This window comes from Apodemus sylvaticus, chromosome 14, assembly GCF_947179515.1.
Source record: "Apodemus sylvaticus chromosome 14, mApoSyl1.1, whole genome shotgun sequence".
Lineage (NCBI taxonomy): Eukaryota > Metazoa > Chordata > Mammalia > Rodentia > Muridae > Apodemus > Apodemus sylvaticus.
The window spans coordinates 29,140,467-29,161,083 of record NC_067485.1 but is presented as its reverse complement, the minus strand read 5'-3'; the positions used below and the strand labels follow the sequence as shown (position 1 = coordinate 29,161,083).

Sequence of the window (20,617 nt, the reverse complement as noted above, 5' to 3'; positions counted from 1 at the left end):
TAGCATGTGGATTCAGACATGTACATAGATTGCTATTGGGAGTGGGTAGTGTACTGTTATTCCTCATCTATGATAAATGCATGCTTATATATTCACATGTACATTGCTCTTTAGCCTGGCCAGTTTACATATGCAAACTTTAGATAAATTGGTACCTCTGACACACTAGAAAGGCCAGATATCCTGAACAATATACAACTAGGTAGTTGGAGAGTAGCCAGGATGAAGGTAATTGTAGCAGGATAGCCTAGAGGTCTGATGTGTAACGGTTTGTGTTTGCACTCTGATGCTTATCTGTGAAACTTGGGACAAGAAGGTCAGCTCTTGCAACGCTTGCCTTGTTTTTCTGAGTTCAATGTCTATAAGGCAAAGAATGATGCAAGGCTGACCGGAACATAGCAGGGACAGAAAATGTGGATGCCTCCAGGGATGGTCAGGAAGTCAGCAAATACTTGTGAGATTATGGGCTTGAGTCTGCATCGGGTACAGAACACATCAGTGGAGTGGGAGACACAGAACAGGCAAACGGGAAGAAGTTGTTTAAGGTGGGGGGGGGTGGGACCCACTGAGAAGGCTGGTGACACACTGCCATCAAAGCATCTGGCAGCCAACAAAGGGGACTGAGGAAAAAAAAAACAGTAGCCAAGGGGGGGGGGGATCAGGGAGTCTAAGCAACTACTGTACATGACTGGAAGGATGGGATGAAAAAGCTAGGTACCAAGAAGGGTCTGCACCACATTTAATGCGATCCTTTTAAAACAGTATTATGTGTTTGTGGGCCATAGCTTTGTGATCTGTGACCTGCACACCAAAGACTTGGCGTGCTATCTCACACTCAGCAAATCCTAATGGTCAACAGCTTTTAGGTACATGAGACAAAGGTTTCTCTCTTCTATTAAAAACATGGCAGGGCTGGAGAGATGGCTCAGGGGTTAAGAGCACTGACTGCTTTTCCAAAGGTCCTGAGTTCAAATCCTAGCAACCACATGATGCCTCACAGCCATCTGTAATGAGATCTGATCTGATGCCCTCTTCTGGGGTATCTGAAGACAGCTACAGTGTACTTAGATACAATAAATAAATAAAATAAATCTTTTTTTTTTTAAGGTGACAGGGTTTCTCTGTGTAGCCCTGGCTGTCCTAGAACTCACTCTGTAGACCAGGCTGGCCTCAAACTCAGAAATCCGCCTGCCTCTGCCTCCCTGAGTGCTGGGATTAAAGAAGTGTGCCACCACTGCCAGGCTAAATAAATCTTAAAAAACAACAACAACAACAACAACAACAAAAATGGCAGTGCCAGACAGTGGTGGCACACGCCTTTAATCCCAGCACTTGGGAGGCAGAGCCAGGTGGATCTTTTGAGTTCTGGGCAGTCTGGTCTACACAGTGAGTTCTAGGACAACTAGGGCTACACAGGGAAACCCTGTCTCAAAACAAACAAATAAATAAAACAAACAAAAACTCCAAACACAACAAGCCATGCCCTCAGATTCCCGTTTGGAAGATTGTGTTTCCAACGGAAGAAGTGTACAACAAAAGAAAAAGCTCATTGGACAACCTAGCAAGTGTACACCCTTTCGTATAATTTTTTGTTGAATGCAGTTTGCTACCCAGGATAGAAGCAAGTGGGGACCCCTATTAAGGAAACCACCTGAGAAACGTTGTGTTCCTTGAACAAGTCACACAGCCACCATATGTAAGGTCAGGATTTGAGCTCATTAATACTTCATTTAAAAATTATTCACTTATTCAACCTATGGATATATGAGTGTTTTGCCTGTGTGTATGTCAGATGCCCACAAAGGCCAGGAGAGCAGTTAGATCCTCTGGGACTGAAATCATAGGCGGTTCAGAATCTCCATGTGGATGCTGGGACTTGAACCTGGGTTCTGTGGGATAGGGTCACTCTTAACTCCTGAGCCACTTCTCGAACACCATTACTTCATTGTTCATTCTACCCATGTATACAGTTGCTGCCCCCAACTAGGTTTTAATTAGGCAAACAACTCATTAATGTGAACACTCACTAAGAGCAGACTGGCTCAGAATAAAGGGCCGACTGCTCTGGAAACAGGAAGTCTTAGATGGCTGGTTACTCTCCTTAGTCCTTACCTCAGTACCATGCCATCTGACTGCATTCACCTGTTAGTACTGGACATCAAGAGAAAACAGCTCAAAGCCCGGGGAGCAGGGAGGGCTGGGTAGCTAGAGGTCTGGTTCTCTTTTCTTCTCCTGTGACTCAACTCTGCTACCTTTCATAGCCTCTCTCAGTTCACTCCAACTGAAGAATATGATATCTTTATTTTGTTTAGTTATTTTACCTGACAAGTGAGAAGTCCTATTGTCAGGGCCAAAAGGCTGTGAATTCTAGAGGTCAGTGGAGAAGTTCTCTTCATTGGCTGGAGCTCCAGGTTTTCTTTACAAGATGAGCAATTCAGGAACAAATTACAGTGTGCCCCCTTTGTATCCTGCATGTACACAATTCAGATTTATCACCATAAAGTCAAAGGACCCAAGTTAGTGTTTAAACAAAACACTGATAAAACACTATGCTTAAATCTCTGAGCAATGCTTCTGAAGCATTTCCCCATGGGACCTTTATACTCTTAAAAGTCTGTTGATAAAAACAAAGCACACTTTGAAAAAAATCATTGAAGATCAGATTTGTTACATTAGAAATTGTAACAGGGGCCGGGTGGTGGTGGCGAATGCCTGTGATCCCAACACTCTGGGAGGCAGAGGCAGGTGGATTTCTGAGTTCAAGGCCAGCCTGGTCTACAGCATGAGTTCCAGCACAGCCAGGGCTACACAGAGAAACCCTGTCTCTAAAAAACCAAATCCAAAAAAACAAAACAAAACAAAAAAAAAAAAAAGAAAAAGAAATTGTAACAACACTTTTGAGCATTTGTTTACTAATTCATTAGGCTAACAATCTATTATGTCTCAACATAAATAGACCTTTTATTAAAATTATATTTTCTAAAATAAAAATATTAGTGGAGGAGCAGTTTTCTTGGTTTTGTGCTTTTGGGGGTTGGTACTGGGTCTCAGACTCCCCGGGTCTTAATTGTGCTTAGCACAGCAAGAATCCTGGCTCATTTGTAACTAATTTTAATTCAATAGTTGAAATAAACAGCAGGATTCTCATATGTCACATATCCTGTGGTGGTTTGAGTAAGAATGCCACCCCCCATATAGGCTCATTTATTCAAATGCTTGGTCATCAGGGAGTGGAACTCTTTTGAAAGGATTAGAAGGATTAGGGGGTGTGGACTTGTAGTAGGTATGGCTTTGTTGGAGGAAGTATATCACTGAGGGCGGTGGACTTTGAGGTTTCAAAATCTCATGTCAGGCTCTGAGTCTCTTCTTTGGTCTACAGATCATGAAGTAACTCTCAGCTATTTCTTCAGTAACTGCCTGCATGCTGCTCTGCTCCCCGACATGATGATAATGGACTCAACCTCTGAAACTGTAAGCAGGTCCGTATTAAAGCCTTTCTTTTAAAAGAGCTGCCTTGGTCAGGATGTCTCTTCACAGCAGTAGAGCAGTGACTAGTACACAGTCCATCAACCAGGAGGGCAATTACATTACCACATGCCACAGAGCTTCTAAAATACCATATACTTAGGAAAAGCAATAATTTCTTTTGAGAGAGGATATCTCTTAAAACTGGTATTCCCACACATACAGCAAATTCTGCACCAATTATCTGCCTCTGTTCATTCCTTAAATTTTTAAGAGAATGTTGCCAAGGCTTGGGATCCTTCTACTTCAGACCCCAAATGTCTTAAGATTATAAGCTTGTGTTCCATGCCATTAGCTTAGTTATAGACATATTCATTATACCACACAAATTCCAGACTCTGAGCCACTTTCAAACCAATTGTCCCTTTTAGGAACACTCTTCAGCCTGGCAGTGGTGCTAAACACCTTTAACCCAAGCACTGGGAAGCAGAGGCATGTGGATTTCTGTGAATTCAAGGCCAACCTAATCTACAGATCAAGTTCTAGGACAGCCAGAGCTACATAGAGAAACCCTGACTTGAAAATAAACAAAAAGAATACTCTTCATATCTCTTAAGTGAATAAGAATATCCTTATTATTTATTACATTACATTTCATTTTGTACATGCAGCACATGTGGGGGGGGGGGTCACATAACAGGTTTTTTTGGAGTCAGATTTTTGTTTCAACCATGTGGATTTCAGTCACTTGACTCAGATTCTCGATCTTGATGGCAAGTGCTTGTACCCACATAGTTATCTTGCCAGTCCCAAACCTTGTTTCTCACACAGCTTGTGACTTACTTATAAGAGATGCCACCAGGCAAGGCATGGTGGCTCACACCTGGAATCTTAGCAGACCGGAGACTAAAGCAGGAAGATTACTACAAATCGGAAGCCAGCCTAGGTTACATAATAAAACCACATTTCAAAAAACAAAAACTAACTAACTGGAGGGAGGGTGGGAGGAGGAGGAAGGAGTGGCGGATACAGATCTGAAGACCAGGGCCATCTGAGCCTGTGGCCATCAGAACCCGTGGCCATCAGAGCCTGTGGCCATCAGAACCCGTGAGTGCCACTGGTTTTCCACTGGGGCCCTCATCACAGAGGCTCTGATGCTCTGCTCTAGGAGGACTATTGGGAGCACCAAAGCTGCAGAGATGGAAGGCAGAAGTACTGCTCTACCACATCAGTAATGTCCTAGTATCACTATAAAACTACTGTTGATGTCATAGATGCTTTCAGACCATATTTTGAGAATATGGACCTACAGTAAAGAAAGAGCAATAAGACTGTGAATTTGTAAAAGGTTAAAAAAAATTCTTTGGTCAGGATTAGACTAGGAGAACTTTACTTTTTCTTTTCCTATCCCACCCCCACCCCCATTGCCCCTGACAGGGACTCTCAGTGTAGCACTTGCTGTCCTGGAATTCACTCTGTAGACCAGGCTGTCCTCGCACTTCTGTCCCCCCAAGTGCTGGAATTAAAGGCCTGTCTACCACTGCCCATCTAGAATTTAACTTCTTAACAAGAAAACTAAGGGGAAAAAACTATGTCATGTTAAACCTCTGTACTAAACTATCTGGAAAGTTTCCATGGATTGGGAGGAGCTAAACTCAAGGCCTCTGCTAAAGTCAGTTGCTCTGAAAAGTGGCCCCTGGGATAGCACCCTCTACATCCCCTGGGGTCTTGCTAGAACTGTGTGCCCCAAGCACAGCCTGGCTAGTCTATACAACCCTCCAGGCCATGCCACACGTCTAGGTGATCCTTAGAGAGCTTTTTAGTGTTTTGGTTTTGATTTTTTTTAAAAACTAAGACAACAACAGAATTTTCCTAAAAATAAAAACTAGATTTATTTTTTCTTTTCTTTTCTTTTTTTTGCTTTTCTTTTTTTCTTTTCTTTTTTTTTCTTTTTCTTTTTCTTTTTTTTTTTTTTTTTTTTTTTTTTTTTTTTTTTGAGACAGGGTTTCTCTGTATAGCTCTGGCTGTCCTGGAACCTGGAACTCACTCTGTAGACCAGGCTGGCCTTGAACTCAGAAATCTGCCTGCCTCTGCCTCCCAAGTGCTGGGACTAAAGACATGCACCACCACTGCCCAACTAGATTTACTTTCAAATAACATAAGGATGATAAAAACACTCCATGAGACTTCCAAGACAATGTACCAGGTCCATCCAGGTTACTACAACAGGAAAAAATAATCATTAGCGGGCAGTGGCATGTGCCTAAATAGCCCTACTTGGAAGGCAGGGCCACCGGGAATTGGAGGCCAGCCATGATACATGTGGCGGTAACACACATATTAAGACCATCTAAAAACCAACCAACTATTAAATAATAAGCACTATAGTTAGTTAGATCTGTCCAATTTTCTAGCTCAAACTGGCTTGCTCTTTTCTTCAGCAAGGTGTCCACTGGCGTATACCACCCCCACAGCTGACAGGTCTGCCTTCATTTGGCTGCATCGTTTCAGGCCAGCCTGGGCTACATGGCAAGACCCTGCCACAAGCAGATAAGCTAACCAAAATAAATTTCACTCTACTTAGCTAATATTCATATACTAGAGGGGGAGACAGAACAGGTAACAGAAAATTACCCCTTCCTGGAGGTGCTTTCAGGTACTTTGCCTAAACAAACAAACCAAAGCTGTAGAATGACATTTTGAAAAATGTGGTTACACCAAATGTCTTGACAAAAGGGTCTAATGCTGTTTTCAGTGCTTTATACTTCTGATATCTGCTCTAGCACACGTTTTACTTTGTAAGGAAAAGAGCAATCTTATTTTGTTTACTGCTAAATCAGATTTGGAACCACACTTCAAAACTCCTCTGGCAGCTGGCTAAATAAACCAAACAGGTCCCACACTTCCCAACCAAACCAAACCAAACCAAACCAAAAAAAGAGAAGAAAAAGAAAAAAGTAATCCTCATTCAAAAGAACCTTCTAGACATTGGTCATGGGTACCCATGTAAATCATCACCTCTGCCAAAGTCATCACAAGGAGCCAAGAATTACTGTTCTTTAAGGCGAGCATCTGGCAACCAGGAGAAGCGTCCCTAAGCCCGTGCCACACTTCCTTTCTGTTGCCCTCTTTTGAAAATAATTCTTCCTACAAACAAACGCTATGTCTGAGTGTCCAGTCTACGTGTCCGTCACTAGGCCGCGGGAACCTTTGGGAACTGTGTTAGGATTCAGCATCTGCCTCAGTACCTGGGTGACGTCTGGCTCGGCCGCTTCCTCCAGCCGCTCCTTCGCCAGGGCCTCCCTCTTCGCAGTCTGCTGCCTGAGTTCTAAGTTCTCCAGCTTCAGCTCGTTGACCTGCCGCTGGAGCGCCGAGGTTTGAGCTCTCTCGCTCTCACAGGCGAGCAGCAAGCTCTTCACCTGAGCAACCAGCTTCTCAACTCTCGACTTCAATTTCCGCCTCTCTTTCTGGTTTTCCTTTTCCCGCCTCTGGAATTCCTCCTGAAAAGACAGGAACTCTTGTTCCCGGATCTCCTTCTCCCTCTTCAACAAGTCCAGGGCGGAGCTGGTGGCCTTCTCCAACTCTCCTTTGTGGTGCTGGAGTCTCTGGAGCTCTTCGTCTTTCTTGCTTAAGGTCTTCTCTATCTCCAGGCACTGACTGACCGATCTGTTTTTCTGTTGTATCTCGTCAATGTACCTTTCCTGTAAGCGGACATAATGGACCTTAATCTTTTTCACCTGGAGCTGTAGGCTCTCCTTGTCTTTCTTGGATTCCTGAAGGTGCTTTTTGGTGTTAGCCGAAGCCTCCTGCAGATCCTGAAGTTTCTTGTTGATGTCATTCTTCTCTAGGATTACGTTGTACTTGTCATTGATTAACTCCTCAATATTGACCTTTAGTTTGTTTATGATGTCCACCAGCACGTGCTGCTTCGTGACTTTTGTCTGTAGTTCTTGCACCCTACTTTCTAAGGTTAAGTTCCTCCCGTGGAGATCTTGAATCTGCAGTTCCTGTTTTTTGTTAGTCTGTTTTAATTTCTGCAAGGCTTCATTTAAAGCCATGTCCTCTTCCAGGGGCTCCAGGCTTTCAAAGCCTAGCTCCCTGTCAGGCATCAGGAAGGTTTCCTGAGATCTACTTCCCTTGAAGATGCCAGCCGGAGACCATGGTGAGGTAATGGCTAGGCTGTCGACGCCGTCGTCTTCTGTGACTTCCTCCTGGTGACTAACTGTTATTTCAGAAATCTCCCCAGAATTCTGTATTCCTTTTGAAGAAACTTCGGGCTGTAAATTATAGGAAATAAAATAAATGTGAGCAAGCAGACAACTGAATGGAACAGCCGATGAGATGGCAGAGCACAAGCAGGGGGCGTAAGTTAGACGTGCATCTTACTTAAAGAAAGGTCCTTAAAGAAAGGTTCTTTTTGGACTGTTACCATCTTCCATTGTGCAAACTCCCTGGTCACATATATGGGGCTTTCTCTGATTTCAAAATCAATTTTAAACACACATACTAATTATTATAGACTGTAAGGACTTTTGAGTTAAGATTTCCCATAAAAATACTTCCCCCATGCTGATTCCTATGGACATGAGAACAGCAGGCATACTTCAGGACTGACTATATGCCCACAATACATGGTTGGTACGGGTGTGTATGTAACAAAAGACTGCATAACTATGGCATAGAACACTGAAATGAATATGGCATCAAACCCCCTTTGTAAATTGCTATTATATCAATTTAGAGATATTGAACCCCTGGCTTTTCATGGCTTAGTGAATGGTACCCTGGGATAATCCATTATCCAAGTAAGGTTTCCAAGGTCCTGCTAACTGCTCTAGACAGCTTACCTACTCACCCCAACCCTACCGTCATCTTCTACCATAGCCTCTGCTCCCCAAAGCCCTGTGCTTCCTGAGCACCTGGTGTCCTTGATGTCCTAGTAGGTATCACAGGTCACGAAAGTACAGAGAGCTCATCTGAACTGCTTCTTGTTCGTGGAATGAACACAGTTGCACAATAGACCTCTCTTCACCCATCAGAGCTATCTCAAGGAAGCTTCCCCAAACCCTCTGCCTGGAGAAGAACCCTCAGCAGAGGCAACCATCCCATTCTGTATAGTTCTAGGAGTCAAGTGCATTCATCTGTGGGATTATTTGCTAATCTCTGTATCTCTGACTAGGATGTTATTTTTATGAAGACAAGAGCCATGTGCTTTTCTTGTTTGGTTTTAACATTATATAACCATTACATAGCCTGTTCTAGTACACAACAGATTCTCAAGAGTACCTATTGACTACTGAGAAAAAATACTAAATGTGATGGAGAAATAAGCAATCCTAAGAAACCCAAATCTCTGAAATGCTGGTTTCTAGAAATCAACATGGGTAAGTTAAGTTCTCTTTCAAATACTGACATCTAATTTCCAAAAAAACGGGGAGGGGGGAAACCTTCCCATAATCATAGACCGATGAGTAATACCTTTTCTTATGAAACTCTCATAGAACAAGGGACTATTTACACTACTGTTGAATTAAACTCTTTGCTGTAGTTGTCTAGAGAATCCATAGACTTTATTGTTGATGATGCCAGTGCTTTTAGGATATCACTCATGTGACCACAACCAACAAAACCTAAGACAAGTTCAGTTTTTCTTGTTCAAAGAAGTCCAACAAGACAGAAACATCTTTAGCTTGTTTTGTCACATAGTTAACAAACACCTCTGTCCAATCCCCTTTCTCAACCTCTGCCTCCAGGACTGCTCTTGAGTCCCAGCTGGTTTGGTATAACTCACATTAAAAAATGGGTTATAATTATGTCACCATGTTTACTATGCCATGCAAATAAATATTGAGGAATTCAGGATAGTGAGTCAGAATCCTTAGAGGGAACCCCCCCCCACACACACACACATATTTGGTAGAGCTAATCTCCAATGGATTAGCAAATATATCTCATTAATTAGGAAAACTTGCATTTGATTGGTTAAGATTCCCCAGGGGAGCAAAGTCCCTTGTACTGATCTCATGATTTAATACTATTCGGAAACATCACGGATTCTGTGTTTTCAAACAGTATAAACACGCCCGCATCCTTTAGCTGTCGGGATTTAATGACCTCAGCCGTCAAGCTTACCTCCTCTGCTTTATAAACAGCTCTCAAGTCAAGCTGGTCGAAGCAATTCTCACTATCAGACAAATTTTCACCATTTCTACGGACATTTTCTTTACCAAGAAAGCTTTGAGGCTGACTGGTGTTGAGGGCGACATCTACAACGGCACTTCTCACGAATGGTGTTTCCGTGAGTGGCTCTCCTCTGTAGTAGTTTAGACACAGACTTCTAGGAGATTTCCTCACGTGCTCAAGAACAAGTTCGTCTTTATTTTCAGAAATGCTGCTTCCCACTGAACTCTCTTCCTTAAGTGGATCTGGCTTTTCGCTGGCATCTGCTGTATCACTGTACACCTGCCGTTGCAACTCTGGCTTCTCCGCGTAAGAAAACGCCCCCCTCAGGTCTTGAACTGTTGTTTCCTCATTAAATGCTTCTATCCAGTGAAATTTGCAAATGGGTTCAAATTGTCTCAAGGAAGAAACCCTAGTGTTAGCTGGTTTATTCTGCGCACTCTCTGGGTAATTCTCAAGGTTGATATCTTATTATAAAAAGAAAGATAATGAGTTACCTTAAATGTGTGGAACAACGGTTACAGTCATACTTAAAAATAATGATGACATCATTTAAGAATTACAGGATATAAGCCGGGCGGTGGTGGCGTACACCTGTAATCCCAGCACTATGGGAGGCAGAGGCAGGCAGATTTCTGAGTTCGAGGCCAGCCTGGTCTACCAAGTGAGTACCAGGACAGCCAAGGCTATGCAGAGAAATCCTGTCTCGGAAAAAAAAAAAAAGAATTACAGGATATTTCAAACAAAACAACTTTTCTCTTTTTTAATATAGCATCTTCTATTTAGCTCAAGACAGCCTTAAACTCATGATCCTCCTGCCTTTACCTCCAGAGGCTAGGATTACGGATGTGTGCACCTCGCTCCACTTAGGTTTGATCCCTAGCAACCTCATGACAGCCCACAGCTCTCTAGTCCCAGGGGAGCAGACACACCCTCTTCTGGCCTCTGAGGGAACTGCTGCACCTGGTGTACAGAGATACATGCAGACAAAACATTCACACACAAAACAATATACATAATTGCAAATACATAAGTGTGTTTAATCTTTATAAGGTTACAGTACTAAAGAGGCAAATCCCCAGGGCTTATTGGACAGCCATCATAGCCAATTGATTAAATTACTTTAGTTCAAGGCAGGCGGATTTCTGAGTTTGAGGCCAGCCTGGTCTACAGAGTGAGTTCCAGGACAGCCAGGGCTATACAGAGAAATCCTGTCTTGAAAAAACCAAATATTTTAATATTTTAAAATTAATAAATTTTGTGTGTGGTTGTGCTTTTAGATCACCTGGGAGATGGGTCTCTGCATGTCTATCTGGGAGTATCTCGATTATTTTAACTGATGAAGAAAGATTCATCTTAATTCTAGGGAGATCTTTCCCTGGGCAGGGATCTGGGGTGTGTGAAGAAAGAGAACGAACTGAGCACCACAGAGAAAGCATTTACTGCTCTCCTGGTGCAGGTGCAAGGCTGTCTGCCTCCAGGTCCTGCGTCTTTGAACTTCCCACTGGACCTTGAACTGCGCACTAAATTAAACCCTTTGTCTGATAAGTGGCTTTTGTCAGGGTTGTTTTGTTTATTTATTCTTGTTTAAATCTTGGCTGGCCTAGAACTGGCTGTAAAGACCAGGCTGGTCTCAAACACACACACACAGATCCCACTGTCTCTTGCCTCCTGAGTGCTGGGATTAAAGGAACTCACGGCCCTGCTCAGGCTAGGCAGGGTATTTTATCACAACAAATGGAAAAGAAACCGAAACAGACCATGTATACCTGCAATCCTCAATTATGGGGTTGCAGGTGACAGAAGTGACCACTTCATCCAACAAGGCCACACCTACCGCAACAAGACCACATCTTTTAATAGTGCCACTCCTAATAGGGGCCATTGTCATTCAAATCACCACATGCAGTTTTGACGGTTAAGTGGACTCCTTAACCATCAGATCCTAAATGCAAACTCCTAAATCAGATCCTTAATGCAAAATGGAAATAAATGACTCTTATTTTAGAAAAAGAAAACTCCACCTTCTCATAGGATTACCTGTGGGTTTACTGTAATAGCATGTATAAAGTGCTTATCTCATTACCTGGCTAGTATTACCACAGGATACACAGTTTCTGTATATTTCAGCAAAGGGATACTCACCACCTAACAAACTGCCTTCTGTGCTATAAATGTCTTCAGAGAATGTGTGTGTAGACTCATTTCTCCTTTTTACATTCTTTGTTTCATTCTGTGTAATAAATTAAAAAGCATTATTAACATTTCAAGAAAACATTAGCTTCTTCTAAAGGAGTACATAATTTGCTATGCAGTTTCTTGTGATATTTTTGTTTTACAAGCACAGTATGCATTTTAGTACATTTCCCACTACATTTTTAGCTCTCTAAATCACTCGCAGATTGGTCGCATTAAGTGACAAATCATCTGTTAGTGTTTTTTAAAAAGTGAGATTATATATCTCTAATCACAGGGACAGATGGGGGATTTTTATATCTCTTGGTGATAATTTTTGGGGGTAGCTTTCAGAGACTGGGTTTCACTCAAAATTACTTTCAGATTTTCCTGAAACTCATGTGCACCACAGGCTTCAACCATGACATCCTCTGACCTCGCACTCACAAGTGCTGGGATGAGACTTGTGAACAATCAGGCCCAGATGGGTAATTATTTTTTCTCTATTCCTATGATCCTGGGATGTACACACGTGACGTGATGTGACCAGGGTGGATGTTGGAGGACAGCTTTAGGAAGGTGATTCCTTCCTCCCACCTTGTTTGGAGTAACAATCTCTTGCTGCTTCTGCCAGGCCAAGTACTCCAGATGACCCAGTGTAATTTTTTTTTGAAGAAAAAAACTTGGTTTCTCACTTATGTGGATCTAAATGATGCCCTACTACATAGAAGCAGGCCAGCTTGAGCAGCAGAGGGAAAACTGGTCTCAAAAGCCAAGGAATATAGTCTTTTTGTTGTTGTTGTTTTTGTTTTGTTTTGTTTTTGTTTTTGTTTTTGTTTTTTTGATTTGGTTTTTTGGAGACAGAGTTTCTCTGCGTAGCCCTGGCTGTCCTGGAACTCACTCTGTAGACCAGGCTGGCCTTGAACTCAGAAATCCACCTGCCTCTGCCTCTCAGAGTGCTGGGATTACAGGCATGCACCACCACCACCCAGCTTGGAATATAGTCTTAAAATCCTACTACTATTCAATAATGATATTAAACCTCTATTCAATAATAATCTCTCAGAGTTGCCCCCATCCAATACAAACTAAAACCCAGCTTATAAACAGCTCCTTACTCAAGTTGTTTCTCCTACCGAGACTGACAGTCACCAAGAACCAAACAGGGCCATGACACGCCTTCAGACTGTGTTTCACGCAGTGCTCTTGGGATCCTGATTCTCAAAAACCTTTATGGATAATTCTGAGCTCTAGTTTTCTCTGTATTACTATTCTTTCTAAAACTCCCTTTCTTTTTATGGGTGTTTTGCCTACATGCATGTCTGTGCATCACATGAGTGTTCAGTGCCTGTGAAGGCCAGAGGTGGTGGTACTGGATTCCCTGAAACTGGGGTTCCAAACAGTTATGAGCAACCATGTGGATGTTAGAATTGAACAGTCAGCTCTCTTAGCAGCTGATCCATCTTTCCCATCTCTTTGTTTGAGACAGGGTCTCACAATGGACCTCTGGTCTTAAACTCCCAGAGATCCGCCTGCCTCTACCTCGAGAGTGCTGGGGTTAAAGGCATGGGTCTCATGCCCAGGTATTCCTATTCTTTAAAATATGTGTTTATAATTTAAAGAATACATGGGAGGGGGCAGGAGGAGTATCCGCATGAGTACTGGGTCTGAGGAGGCTAACAGAGGGCATCTGGACCTGGAGTCACCAGAGGAGGATGTCACCAGAGGAGGATGCCAAGGACAGAACACTCAGGTCCTCTGTAAAAGCAGTCATCAGCCTACAGTCTGAGCCCATCTCGTCAACCAGGAGAGCTTCTTATAAAATTTAAACCATTCATTTTGTGAGAACATAGAACAATATATAGTACTGGACTCTGATTAACACTAGACCATGACTCATTTTTTTTTAATTTTGAAAAATATAAAAAATAACATTATAAATAGACATATTTGTAGGTAAGAGACCCATACACATAAAGTAAATAACTTTTTAAAAATGCTGAACATTATATAAAGAGATTATATAAACATTGATAACCATTATATTAAAAGCTCCATGGTGGTGGGCTATTTAGTACATTGAAAAGACAATATGGTCATTTTTCTTTTTCCTTTAAAAAAAATCGAGGGGCTGGAAAGATGGCTTAGTCACTGATTAAGATCACGTGCCGCTTTTCCAGTCCACCCAGTCCAGCTCCCACTGCTCACACTGGGCAGCTCACAGCTGCTTCTAACTCCAGTCCAGGGGATCAGGTGCTCTTTTCTGATCTCCGTGGGATAGCTATACTTGCACACAGACACATGCACATAAATTAATAAAACAAGTATTTAAAAGTGCTTTTTGAGACAGGGCTTTGCTGTGCAGCCCAGGTTGACCTCAAATTTAGGGTCCTCCTGAGTTTACAACCATGATGTTAGGATTACAGCTATGTGCCACCCACCACCTGGCCAGTGTGACCATTTCTCTGTCAGTATATATCTGCAGTATATAAGGCCTCACCCATAAAATAACTTACTACTGTATTCTATAAAATAATTTAACTATGTCCCACTCAAAAAATGTTTCTAATGCAATTTGAAATTATGCATTATGTGGATTATCTTTTTAATTTATAGATTAGCTCTTTTAATCCATGAAAGACTTTATGGATAATTTTTTTTTTTGTTTTTTGAGATAGGGTTTCTTTGCATAGCCCTGGCTCTCCTGGAACTCACTTTGTAGACCAGGCTGGCCTCAAACTCAGAAATCTGCCAGCTTCTGCTTCCCAACTGCTGGGATTAAAGGCATGTGCCACCACTACCCAGCGTTTAAAATTATATTTAGTTATTTTCGTGTGCATGCGTGTGGACATGCGTGTGCTGAGGGACTTGCCTGGTGTTCACAGGACAGCTGCAGGGACGCAGCTCCCTTCTCCTGCTTAGGCCTGGAGATTAGTCAGGCTGTCAGGCTTGGCTGTGGGTGCCCTTGCCTGCTAAGCCATCTCACTACCCCATTATGGATAATGCCTTAAGTAGCTTTTTAAACATTGTCTACTTATAGGCTTTTAAATTGTAGTTTATGTTAGATCCTTAACATTAAACAAGCTCTTTAGGAAGCCTCTGCCAGTTTATACTCTGGACCACATGAATTTTTCATTATTTGTCCATTTTTTTATACCAACTTAATATGGTACAACTTAACACAGTTCTACTATTTTTCCTATACTCTTGTTAGTGGCTACAAGTGCCAGCATTCCTGAGGACCCTGAGACATCATGATCCCTTACTTCCTGGGAGAGGACACTAGGACTTCTCATGAAGACACAGGATGGGTGCTGTCAGTGTCGTGCGTGGCAGCTGGTCACCTTCTGAGAGACACAGCGGAAGATGCACTAGGGTAGGAGGCAGGTCCTCACGTGGGCTCTCATCCTGCCTGTGCCTGAGTTGCAGCCATGTCTCCTAGCTGCACGCCTGGAACTCCATGAGCAGAAAGGATCTCTTTTAGAACACTGCCTGTAAAACTGTTCCACCCTTTGCACACCAAGACCAAGAACACCGTCTGTGCATGCACCTTCCTTCCCTGTCCACCAGAGATCTTTTACTATCCCTCGTAATTTTGAAAAGTAAATTGTTCATATAAGAGCAATCTGGGCTATGTCTTCAAATGAACCACTATAGGATGCACACCTGAAGCAGGTCTGAGGAGGAGGAGGAGCTGGCTTCTATACAGAAGGGTGAGTCTGAGTAGGAGAAGTCTTGAGAAGGACCATTGACATTCATTGTTTCCAACTCTGACATACTTTCTAAATTTTCATGGAAGTATTCACTTCGAATTGTACAGGAACCGAAGATGAAGGCAATAACTTTCCTTTTTGTTTTGCGCTGCCAGAGATGACCACCAAGAGTCCGTATTTCTAACTGCTAAATGACGGAAGGCCTCTTTAAAACAAGCAAACAAAAGAGAAAGACACATTTTTAGTGTCAATCCATGTGTGTAAAGACTTTCCTTACCCCTTTTTACAGTAAGAAGGCTAATGAGAGGGCTGGAGAGATGGCTCAGAGGTTCAGAACACTGGCTGCTCTTTTCAGAGGACCAGAGTTCAATTCCCAGCACCCACACTGTAGCTCACAACGGTTTGTAACTCCAGTCCTGGGAGCTGTGACACCTCTTCTGGTCTTCCTGGGAGCTGTATACATGTGGTGTGCAGGCATCTACATAAGAACTTTTTGAAAAAGTAAAGGTCACTACTCTAGATTTTTTTTTTTTTTTTTTTTTTTGGTTTTTTTGGATTTGGTTTTTTCGAGACGAGGTTTCTCTGTATAGCCCTGGCTGTCCTGGAACTCACTCTGTAGACCAGGCTGGCCTCGAACTCAGAAATCCGCTTGCCTCTGCCTCCCAGAGTGCTGGGATCACAGGTGTGTGCCACCACCGCCCTGCTTACTCTAGATTTTAAAATGCCATTTTCCAACTCAGGATAGCAGTAAATAGTGATTTGTCCAAAACTAAGCCAATGTGTGTAGCTTCTATCCAATAATGTTTTACAAAGCAAAGAAGTCTACTATTTCCAAAATGCTATCAGAAACTTTTTAGTTTTCACAAATTTTCTATTTGATGCTATTTCAACACACTAAGTCAAATCCAACATTGTACAGGTTTTCCTACACCACACATGTTGGGCTCAAATTTGTTTTGTTTTTAAGAGATGGTCTTTCTCTGTAGCCTGGGCTGCCCTAAATTCATGGCAATCCTCCTGCCTCAGCCTTCTGAATGCTGGAATTATGAGCTGCTATCATGATATCCAGCCTCGGTTTCTGCTTTTATTTTGGCCTACTATCAACATGTTAGGCAAAAGTCGAAAAACTGGAGGCATTTTAGGAGTCCTATGTCATCACCCACAGCCACTGTCATCCAACCCTGCTCGTTTTTCCTTTATAATTATTTGTCCATAATCCACGTGCTCATTCCAGCTCCTGTCCTCACTTCTGATTTCTTTTTTTAATTTTATGTCTATGAGTACACTGTAGTTGTCTTCAGACACACCAGAAGAGGGCATTGGATCCTATTACAGATGGTTGTGAGCCACCATGTAGTTGCCGGGAATTGAACTCAGGACCTCTGGGAGAGCAATCTCTTAAGAGTCGAGCCATCTCTCCAGCCCTTATCTGTATTCGTATACACATGTCAGGAGATAGGATATGTAGGTCCAATCACAGAATCCAAATTCTCCTGTTTGTCCCCAAGACATCCATATACTATATGCACATTATTTACCCAGTTCTACTCCCGTACAAAGGGATGCTTTCTCCATCCCAGCCATCTGCTCGAGCCTGTGCCTCTCCTCCAACCTTCCATAGTTTGCTTCCTGTTGCTATAACAAAAAAACATAGCCAAAACCGACTTGGAAGGGCTTATGGCTTATCCTTCTGTTCACAGTTCATCACTGAGGGAACACAGGGCAGAAACTCAAGCAGGAACGGGAAAGACCGTTGCTTATTGGCTTGCTCATCTACCATTTTTTTTGTTTGTTTGTTTTTGTTGGCATAAAAAAAAAAAACAAAAAGATACAACCCAGACCCATCAACCCAGGAATGGCCCAGACCACAGTGGGCTGGACCCTCGGCAACAATCTGTACATAATTAAGAAAATGCCCCCCAGAAACTCCCACAGAGCAGTCTGGTGGAGTCCACCCCCAGTACAGCTTCCATCTAGTTTTACATTCTGTGAGGTTCTATTTGCACTGCTCTCTCGTAATTCACCACTGTCTACTGTTTAATCTGAACCACTATTGCAAGGGTGTGTGACTAACTTTCCATAGACACATTGTACTTGCCCAGCAAGGAGTCTACAGTTTTTCAGTATTTCCTGCACACAGGCCAGTGCTGTCCTATGTCAGCTCTCTTCTTTCTCAGGCCTAACTTTCCTATTAGTTGTAACTGTGTGTATGTATTTGTATGTCTGTGCTTGTGATTCAGCGTGTCCTGGGAAGCCAGTGGTGTCAGATCCCCTCAAGCTGGAGTCACAGGAAGAGGGGGGTCACTTGACCTGGGCACTGGGAACCAGACTCCAGTCCTTTGTGTAAGCAGTATGCACTTTACCAGCTGCACCCACCTCTCTAGCCCCTCATTTTCCTATTTACAGGAAATTACATTTCCCCTTCTCTTTTTACATCAAATGCGGTAGATTAGTTCAGGGCTGTTAGAACTTTTCCTACTCACTCTGTAAAGTTTACATGTATATAAAGTAGAAATCCAAATAAAACACTTACTGATAATAAATTATACAGAAATTTATTTTAAAACAATTCTTTTGATATACATATAATTTTACCACTTGTTAAATAGGAAAGCAAATTCATATATTAATGAGACGTGTTTATCTGACATAATACCATCCAAAGATAAACTACTTTGATATTTATATGCTGAGAAATGAAACCAGGAAAATATTAAGTCTGCTTTCTGTAATGAAACAATTATTTCTATAAGACAGAAAACTACAATGTACAATAAAAAACATTGCAGTTTATAACAAGAAGTTCAAAAACCTTGGGAATAAAATTTTCTTTCCCTGGAAAGCATACTGGCTTCCCCGGGAGCCACTGACCACGGACCTTTAGTCAGATGGCCCTGACTTAGGGAGGACAAGTCAGGAGCTGAGCCAGCTCCTGGGCCACCAGGCTGTAGGAGATGACAAAGTCAGAAAGAGCTGAGCTGGTTTCCGAAATTCTTCACAGTCTCACCAATTAGAATGAAACTAAGTTATCAACCAATCAGAATTGTATCAATGCCACTGCTTTGGCCCCTACCAATCATATTAGAGGTTACCTAATTCTGGTAAATTCTCTCAGCCTTTCATAAAAGGGGTCCAGGAGCCCCTCAGGTGGTTGCCGTTTTGATAAATGGTTGGCCCCCTGGATGCTGGTAATTTCTCCTGTAAACTCTCTTTGCCTTTGCATACTATTTGAGTCTGGGGTCTTCCTTCAGTGATTCTTAGATCCTAACAGGAACATATAAGTATTTCAGGCAGTTTGTTGCTGTGGGTTGGTATAGTGGTGAGAATAGTGGAAGCTGTGTGAGGTTATCATGGGTGAATCTTGCCAGATATTTGTCAGATTCATCCCACAATTATAAGTTATGAATCAAGTTTTCGATGTGGAGAATTTATCATGATTCCTCCCCCATCCCATCACGGGACCATGATCCTTAGTTAAGAAACTCTAGTCTACACAGTTAAACACCTGGTTGAAAATAGCCTGCATTCTAGTGACATATTATCGGATTGTCTCAGTCTTGTCCTTAGTACCCGTCTGCCTGGATGACTTTGTTAATTTACTGAAGTTTTCAAATCGATGTCATCACTTGGTAAAGAGTGAAAAACTAAGTAGGCTAAGGAAGCCAGGCAGGGCTGTTGGAGGACTAAACCTTGAGCTCCCCTTTCCCATCCTACAAATAAACACTACCTGTGGGATGGCAGGATGTGTAAAACATTAAATCACTTTCCAAATGAAAATGTTTCTTTTCCATGGGCCTGTGACTTGCAATTACACTGTAAAACATTTATGTGTGTGTTTAGTATATACATGCCATGTGTGTGGGGGATCCTTTGAAATAGGAGTTATAGTTGTGAGTGGTCTAACTAGGTGCTAACGGGAGACCCAGGCTCTTAACTTCTTCAATAAGGTGTTTTGTTTTGTTTTGTTTTTAAGTCTGTTCATGCCTCTTAAGGCTCGGTATAAGTTGCAATTGCACTACAATTTTTTTCTTTTTCATCTTTCACTTTGGTTCCTAGCAAATTTTAGATTTTTGTGTGTTTTTCAAGAAAGGGATTCTCTGTGTAGCTCTGGCTTCTCTGGAACTCGCTTTGTAAACCAAGCTGGCTTTGAACTCACAAAGATTTGCCTGCCTTTGCCTCTGCCTCCCAAGTGCTGGGATTAAAAGGTGTGGGCCACCACCACCCAGGCTTGTTTGGTTAGACAGTCGCCCTACATCCATTGTTTGTTTGCTTTGTTTTGTCGAAAGAGGGTTTCTCTGTGTAGCCCTGCCTGTTAACAGGTTGGCCTCAAACTCAAGAGATCTGCTTGCCTCTGCCTCCCAAGTGCTGGGATTAAAGGTGTGTGCCACCAACACCACCAACACTGCACAGGGAAAAGTGCAGACGACCAGAGTTCGGTTCCCGAAGCCCAAGGTGGAAGGAGTAAAGTTATTCTCTGAACTTCACTCATGCGCATGCATGCTCACGCGCGCGCTAGATAATACTTAACATTTTAACATTTAAATAAAGGCAGAAAGAGGTGTCACGAGAGTTCCTGCCAAACCAAAAACTTGAACTTCCCAACTTAAAAAAGAAACCAACCACTTGTCTCATTTATATCTCAAAACAACGCACCAACGTTTCTAGAGAGCAAAAGTGTGCTCACTTCCATGATCCATAGAGCTTCTGTGACTCAGGCTAAGGATTCCGGGTTTCCTCCCGGCACACCGGCTCTGCGGGAGGGAGAACACCTTCCAACCGTCCCCACCGAGGGCACCAACTGGTGCGTCGCAGAACGCTCGAACGCCCCAGTGTGACGTCCTCCGGACCGCACTGGAGTCCCGAGGATGTCAGAGGACGCAAGTCTTCAGGAGCAGCCGGGGGAAAAACAGGCTGACTTTCAATGACCGGAAACGCCATGGTGCGGCAAGAACGCCCGGCTGGGAGCAATGCTTGCAACACGTCCCACTCTAGAAACAACGCGCCACGCCCACTTCACACCGCGGATTGGTCTTTCCCGGCCACCGTAACGCGCATGCTCCCTGAGGGCCCTAGGGCTCGAAGAG

The 20,617-nt window shown here is 42.8% G+C and overlaps 1 protein-coding gene across 1 annotated transcript in view; it reads right to left on the bottom strand.

Moving 5' to 3' along the window:
* The window catches only part of Cage1 (cancer antigen 1), a 33,769-nt gene extending 13,259 nt beyond the window's left edge, over positions 1-20,510 (bottom strand). The window contains exons 1-6 of the mRNA XM_052156705.1: positions 20,187-20,510; positions 15,487-15,738; positions 11,791-11,878; positions 9,598-10,112; positions 6,714-7,742; positions 2,322-2,468 (exon numbers count right to left, since the gene is read on the bottom strand). Coding sequence (XP_052012665.1) covers positions 2,322-2,468; positions 6,714-7,742; positions 9,598-10,112; positions 11,791-11,878; positions 15,487-15,597 — 1,890 coding nt within the window. The 5' untranslated portion in view covers positions 15,598-15,738; positions 20,187-20,510. The remainder of the gene's footprint in view (positions 1-2,321; positions 2,469-6,713; positions 7,743-9,597; positions 10,113-11,790; positions 11,879-15,486; positions 15,739-20,186) is intronic.
* Positions 20,511-20,617: the final 107 nt, after the last annotated feature.